This window comes from Microtus ochrogaster, linkage group LG1, assembly GCF_000317375.1.
Source record: "Microtus ochrogaster isolate Prairie Vole_2 linkage group LG1, MicOch1.0, whole genome shotgun sequence".
In the NCBI taxonomy this organism is placed as follows: Eukaryota; Metazoa; Chordata; class Mammalia; order Rodentia; family Cricetidae; genus Microtus; species Microtus ochrogaster.
The window spans coordinates 32,092,946-32,100,781 of NC_022027.1; the positions used below are offsets into that span (position 1 = coordinate 32,092,946).

Here is a 7,836-nt window from a genome sequence, read left to right on the forward strand (position 1 = left end):
ACACACACACACACACACACACACAAATGACAGACAGCTCCTAAAAACAACCTGCAACACATAATTGTTCCATCGAAGAAAGGATGTCTCTCCTTCTAGTCACATACTTAGCTTTTAATATAATTTATTTTTCCCTCTATAAATGTACTGTGTGTTTATCACCTGCTGGTTTTTGTTGCCCTTGTGGATGACACACAATTGTCTCTAAGTATCTGTAGGGATTGGCTCCAGCACCCCTGAGAATGATAAAATCCATGGGCGCTCAAGTTCATTATATAAAGCAGTGTAATACCTGAATATAGTCCACATCCTCCTGTATTCTTTAAGTCATCTCTAAACTATTTGTAATCTTCAAGACAATGTGAATGCAGTGTAGACCAGGCTGACCTAGGACTCACTGAGAGCCGCCTGACTCTGCCTTCCAAGTGCTCGGAGTAAGGCGTGTGCCACCATATGAGTGCTATGTGGGAGGTCACTATACTGAAGTGTTTGGAAAATAATAACCGAAAGAGCCTGGGTACACTTAGAAAAGCTACAGTTTTCCAGCCCTAAATATTTCCAACCCCTAGTTGGTTGAGTCTGTAGACGTAGAACTAACTCATGGATTCAGAGAGCCAATTATATCTTAAACTATATTGTTATATTACTTTCTTCTAGGCAAAGGAAATGTTAATGATTCTTACACATTGGTATTATACCCCCAGATTCTGTGAGCTCTTGTACTAGTTCTGACATCTGAACATCAAGATACTTAACTAATGCAATTCTTCACCATCACAGAGAACAGGAAGAAAAAGATCATTGCTTATCTCAAATGAACTCAGATAAAGTATTTGATTAAGCTACAAGTTGAAGACCAACACACCTCTTAGTGAGACAGAGAAAGAGAAGAAGTTCCTTGGCTAGGTAAATGGCAGACGTGTGCACTTTAGTGAAAAGTTTCCTTTTATAGAGAAACATATGACACATTGACAGTGTAAGACAAAAAACAGGCTTTGGTCATTGACACAAGAAAGGAACTCTTACTTGAGGACATGTTAAAGAAGGATCATTTCACACCTACATATATCATGTGTTGTGTTCTGATCAAAGCCCCAACATCCCTCCCCTTCCCCATCCCTCCACCACTTTCCCCTTAATAAATAACTATTCCTAAATCTTCAACAAATAGAATACAAATTCAATCTGAGAATCCATGTCTGTAAGTGGTATATTTTGGCAAGTTCATATTGATTATAATTACTCTGTTTTTAAAGCTTTTTTTCTGCCTTCTAAGCTTTACCATTTGCTGTATTGTTTTCTTTTATCTTTCTTTCTCTCTATTTTAGAATTTCCTGAGATAGTATCTTGATATTCATATATCTACATATATGTATGAATCTATAGATCAGGCTGGCCTTAAACTCATTATGTGTCTCGGTTCAGTCTCAAACTTACAGGAATCCTGCCTCAGTCTCCCAATTATAGGTGTGTTTCACCGTATCTGACTCTTTTATTTGAAGACAACACTCTTAATTATTATGATGTCACAGTGTTTGTAAAATTATAGTTTTTCCCCAAGTTCGATTGCAGTATTTCACTTTGCCATAGTGATTCTAAAGAAGAATGAAATCTTCGCCAATTTTTATAAGGATAATTTTTTTTTACCTTATTCCACAATTGTAGTTCTTGCTCTGGCTCTAATCTTTGGTTTGGTATTGGAGCACCTAAAGATAAAGTTTTGAATACATTAATGTTACAATATTATATTTTTCTCAAATCAGTTATTCCTATGCAACTCCTTTTCAGAATCCAGTTGTCATTTCTTGCTATAAATTACTACTAAGCTAATTCAACTAGTTATGTCAGCATTTGACCTTACATAAAAACCATAATTATGAAAGAAACCCCAATAACACAGTGGAGATAGTACTCTCAAGAATGAATTACCTATATCTTTACATAAAAGCATATCTGAATACTCATAGCAGCTTTTTCAATTGACCTGAAAGAGGAAACAATCCAATAACATATGAAAAGCTGTGGTAAACACTTCAAATACATTATTCCTTAATCCTCATATCATATTATTTAACTTAAATTATAGTAATAGTTGCAATTAGCTACATTTTCTGTGCTCTTGATCGGATTCTGGTACGTGCATGCATTGTGTATGTGTGCTGGGACTCAAACCAACAGCCATGAGCATACTAGGCCTTTTACTAACGATGCCCAGTCCTTTCTGTGGTAGTTGTTGTAGGAATAACTTAGAAGCATCATACAGAGAGTTGATTGCATTCAGAACCTGGTGGAACCCCTTCTGATGGAAAAACCCTGCACACAGTGATACATTTCTCACCATACCACAAGCATACGTGTCCGGCACTGTTTTCTCATGAGCCGTATTCTGAGCTCTTTTTGCCTGCAGGAAAGGTTGAATCTGTGATATCACATCTTCTTATAAAGTCTAAAGTCTCTGGAGATCTTCCTGAGAGAGACTCTGTTTGACAGGCACTTCTGTGATTTAGTCATCTTTATTTTATATGTTTGAGTATTTGTCTGCATGTATGCATGTGCACTACGTGCATGTCTTGTGTCTGAGAAATCCAGAAGAGAGCATCAGATCCCATGGGCAGTTGCAAGGTCCCACGTGAGTGCGTGGGAAGAGAACCCAGGTCCTCTGCATGAGCAGCACGTGTTTTTAACCACTCAGCCATCTCTCCAACCCCAGCATTTTGGTGTGAAGAATAAAGTTTTCCGTTCCTAGCCCTTATCATCTCAGGACAAAGTGAAATTCCAACTCAGCTCCCCTGCATTAGGCAAGACTTCCTCACAGAGACCATAGGGAGCTTGACTCCTTCCAAACCCTAGGCTCCCATGAGCCACTTAGAAATTGCCATTGTGCTTAACCACTTCTATCAAAATCAAAAATGGGTGCTTTGTGGCCCTTCTACAAAACACATGAAGTTCAGTCTCAGGGTAAGAAAGGTGCAGAACCTAACATAAAATGTTTTTCTATAGTTGATAGAAGTCCACTGATATCTGTCTGAACTCAGACACAGAGCAGCATTGCTTTTCTCTCCTCTTTTCTAGAACCGATAACAATGTTTCCCTCAAGCCCTTGGTGTGTTATTCCAGTTTCTGCTGGGCAAACTATAACGAAAGAAGCTTCACAGTTTGGGAAACTGAGCGTCTAAGCTCGAGCCTCTGGTGAGAGCCTCAAGGTAGATAGAGGACCTGTTTGATCAGTGGTTCTCATCCTCCTGGTGCTGTGATCCTTTAATAAAGTCCCTCATGTTGTGGTCACCCCCAACCATAAAATTATTTTCATTGACACTTCATAACTGTAATTTTGCTACTGTTATGAATCGCAATGTAAATATTTTGGGAGATTGAGGTTTGTCAAAGGGGTCATGATCCAAAGGTTGAGAACCACTGTGGTAGAGTGATTGTGTAATGAGAGAGACAGCCAGAGGGCAGGGAGGGGCCGGTCTCAATCTCATAACAACCCACTCTCCAATCATCCAGAGTCCCAAGGGAACTCCTTTAATCCCTTCTCAGGCAGACTAACACACCCTTCTACTTGCTAACCAGACTAACACACCCTTCTAGTCTCCCAGTGCCCCACTAACCCCAATTCACAAAGGCTCGTCATCTCTCAGTGTTACCACACTGAGAACCGAGATTCCCAAACTTAGACTCCAGAAGGTACCCTCGATCCATGTCACCTGGGATGTGGACTGTACAGGACTGGCAGAAGCTGGCACTTGCACTACGCTCCTCATTTTCCAAATCAACACTGCTCTTTCCTTCTAGGTCATAAAAATGGCAGCTTCTGCTCATTTTCACTCATGTATTTCTACTTAAGCACTGTGTACTAAAACAGATCTGATTACTTTGAAAGTGGCACCCATCCTGTTCTTGCTAACCCTTCCCTGCAGTTAGTGTGTGAGAAACAGCAACTATTAACGGAGTACAAAGAATTAGTCAATGAACAGGAGTTCTGGGTAGGAAAAACATTCATTGTTAGTCTTGGCCATTTGATCTCTTATTGCTACAGGCTTAATCAGATGACTGCCAGATACTCAGAGTATATTCCTCTTTATGAGAAGTCTCCCTCTTCCAACATGTCCTTTGAGTTAACTGTTTCTACCCTGCACATCTGGCTGGCTTTTATCATCTCACTAGCTCACAGCCCTTGTGTATTCTGCTATTTTTCCCCCTTTTACTGTGTTTATTGACACTTATTTTCCCCTGCTTTTATGGCATTTACTCTCTCTCTCTATCTCTCTCTCTCTCTCTCTCTCTCTCTCTCTCTCTCTCTCATATGTCTAGTTACATTTGTATACTGATTGCTCTTGTTAGATTATTGCCAATTCTTGCTTATGTATGCTATACCTGTCCCTCCCCCATGTTTAGGGGCTTGGGACTAATTGCAGATCAATCACACTGGGCCATTCATCCTGCCCATTCCTCACCCTACTACATTTTAAGAGAAATGAAATTTGTTTGTTTTTCCTGTCTGAAAAGGGATGAAGGGAGAGAAAAGCAGTCAGGGGACTTGACGCCGACAGTGGAGGAAGCCTTTTGCTTGAATAATATCAAGGTTATTTATGATATGATAGGTCAGCCAGCAGATTTGCTCTTTTAGAAGTAAAACTGACGGCTCACCTACTTTTTTCTGGAAACCTGCAGCCCACCCAGTTCTCTAAGATAGTCATTTCCCACAGCAGCAGAAGCCACTGCAAGCACCTTGCATGCAACATGCATGAAAAGCATAGCTTTTTTTCCCCCCCTAACAAAACAATTTTTAAAACTATAGCTATTAAGGCTGGTACTATGGCTAAGAGCACTGTGTGTCCTTCCAAGAGCCTGGGTTCAATTCCCTGAACCCTCATAGTAGCTCACAACTGTCTACCTAATTCTAGTCCCAGGAGATGCCACACCCTCTTCTGACCTCCTTGGACACCAGGCACACACGTGAAGCACAGAACACATCCAGACAAAGCACCCATATACATTAAATAAATAAATACCAATAAAGGTTATGATTATCTGGCTACAGGCTGTTTATCTGCTACTGCCAGGCTACTGATTTCTCTGCAATGTAGTAAATAAACCTGCTTTCTTTCTTCAAAGATGAAACAAAACAAAAAGTGCTATAATTATCTCTTTCCTTGAGAAGGTAAATGAAATTATCATTCTAGTATTTCCAATAAAATATTTAAAAGAGAAAAAGGCTACTTTAGCTTTCCTAAGTCTTGGTGAATCACGGCTGCAGAAGGTTTTTATGCTGCTGTGTGGCTGCTGTCGGACTTTCATTTCCTTCAGAGGACAACGTGTGGATGCCGGGGATCTAGCTCAGGTCTTCACCCTTGGCACCAGGCACCGTTACTAGATGGGCCATCTCACCATTCCTGTTACCTTGCTTTCTAAATGAGGAAACCTATTCTTCCTCAGTGTCTCAGCCACAGAGATCAAAATGATGAAACAAAGGCAATAAAAACTCGCCAGGAAAGGAATATTTGTCTCTTTCCGTCTCTAACTGAGGGTTAGGCTATGAGCTCCGAAAGCGCTCTGCGGTTGTGATATGAAGTCCTTAATATTTCTGAAAAATTAACAGCCTGCTGACCTGGGCCTAACTGGAGAATTTGCGTTTGGAACAAGACAGTGTTTGGAATTTGAAGGACCCTAATAACGCAGGAATGAATAGCCCCCCAGGTTGCCTAAACTTTCTTTACAGAACAGTCAAGGGACACATTTTGCTTCGCCACTCATTCGGAGCTTCAGACCTTCCTCTCTGGTTTTGCTGCTCCTGTGGTTTCCCAGGAGCCAAGCTGGGGGAAGTCCCTGTTGTCATCAGCTCCCACGCACCTTGTTAGTCTTAGGTGCCCATCACTAGACACCCGATAAGCCAAACATCGCTTCAACTTTCTGTGATCAGAATGCTAATCCTTCTGAAAACCTGTAAGCCCCCCGCCCCTGCTCCACTCTGTATGTAACCCAACAGCCAGCTTACCGGGAGGCTGAGCACACCCCAACTTAACCTCGCCTTGGAAAGGGGAGCAGTAGACTTTTTTTTCCCTCCAATAACTGCGATGAAAGGGGAAATGTTTTAGTTTTCTTTTAACTCCCACTACGAAGTCTGCAGTTCATCCCCGCTGCTTCCCCAGCTGGCTGTCCCGTAGCCTTGAGCCAGACCATGGCTTCAGTGGAAGGTGGGTTCTAGAAACCCGGAGAAGAGACAAGGAAGGTAGCGCAGAGAAATCGGTGCAGCGAGAGCCTGAGGAATGCAGAAGGCAGAAAGCAGAGGGTGGTATCTTACCTCTGCAGGCGTCCGCGAAGCAGGCGAGGAGCAGCAGCAGTGACAGGAGCCGGGATACAGAGACCACTTGTCCCCCAGACAGCCCTAGGCGGCTACCCGCTGCTCGCGACATCTCTGTCACTTCCAAGCGGCTCTGGACTGGCGACCAGGGACCCTGTGCTGTGCGAGTGTTCTGGTTGTCCCTCAGCGTTCAGTCCCTGGTGCGTCTTTTGTTGAGCTCAACCACCAAAGCGACCATCACCGCACGCCGCCAACTTTTAAATCTGGCGCACACGTGGGCTGGCCTGTGTGGTCTCCGCGCGTGACCTCGCCGCCCCCTGGCTCCCTGGCGTCACCCGGACCTGCAGTCGCCCCCGCGGGACATGCTCTCCCTGGCCGGGTGTCTGACTCAGGGCACCAAGCAGTTGGCTCTGAGCTGGAGACTGAAATTAAACCACAACCGTTCACTTCCACCTCTGGTGGGTCTTGGGCGGGAGCCAGAGGGGTTGTCAGCATCCAGAGCCTGAAATCAGAGTGGTCAAGTTGGCGGAGGTGGCAACACTGTCCCTTGTGTCTCTTGGAATGGCACAATATGCCTAGTCCGTTTGTGTGGGTTCCCTGGCCTGCAGTTACTTGAGCTCCGAGACTTCTGGCTGTCAAAGTGCCCCCCTTTTTTTCCCTTCCCTGTATGAACTCCAGTTTGGTGTACAGTACCCAGGGCGTCAGAGCGATGCTACTTCTGCCACAATAGAGTGAGGACCATGACTATACGGTCCAGAGCCCCAAATGCCTGCAAAGTCCGGAATCATTCCTGGAGATGCAGTTGTCAGTTTGAAAACGTGAAGAGGAGAGGACAGAACTTGGGCACAGTGGTGGAGACGTAGAAGGTGCGGTTGTCTGCAGGGCACAAGGCTAAGATGGCCTTTTCTCCCCGGAGGATGCTCTTCCCTCTAATTTCCAGCGGAACCTCACTTCCTCTAATCCCACACTCCAGGAACCAGCCTCTAACAGGACCCGGAGAAATGCAATTCTAATTTCCTTCTGCAGAAGAAAGGGCAACTGATCTTATTTGACCTCTTTGAAAGGTGAGGAGCTCCAAGGAAAGGGCAGGAAGGAAGCACAGTACGGCTCCTTAAAGGGGCACTTTGGGGTCATGTAGCCATGAACTTTCTCATGCAATTGCATTTAATATTCATGACATATCTGCAGTGTAAAAAATCCTAAAAAAAAAAAAAACTATTGTAAAACACACTGTTAAAATGTATGTAAAAAAAAAATTCTGATTTAGAGAGAGTGACAACCTAGCCAAGCTTAGCAATCCCTAAAGACAATTAACTTTTGGTAAAGCATTCTGAATCCGTACCCAATACCGTGCAATGTGAGGCAGAATGGGGTTGTGTCTTTGCAAAAACAGAAAGAAGTAGAAATGAAACCCTGGTGATTAGATTAAAAAAAATACTGGTTACCATTTTAAAGTTAATTATACACAAGACACACGTGAGAAAGACAAGATTATAATGCGGTGGTGTCGGAGAATATATTTGTTTTTTTTT

General features: G+C 43.2%; 1 protein-coding gene across 1 annotated transcript in view; it reads right to left on the minus strand.

Annotated features, from left to right (window-relative positions):
- Nmu (neuromedin U) overlaps positions 1-6,497 on the minus strand; it is a 27,395-nt gene extending 20,898 nt beyond the window's left edge. Inside the window, exons 1-2 of the mRNA XM_013350775.2 lie at positions 6,305-6,497; positions 1,648-1,706 (exon numbers count right to left, since the gene is read on the minus strand). Coding sequence (XP_013206229.1) covers positions 1,648-1,706; positions 6,305-6,416 — 171 coding nt within the window. The 5' untranslated portion in view covers positions 6,417-6,497. The remainder of the gene's footprint in view (positions 1-1,647; positions 1,707-6,304) is intronic.
- Positions 6,498-7,836: the final 1,339 nt, after the last annotated feature.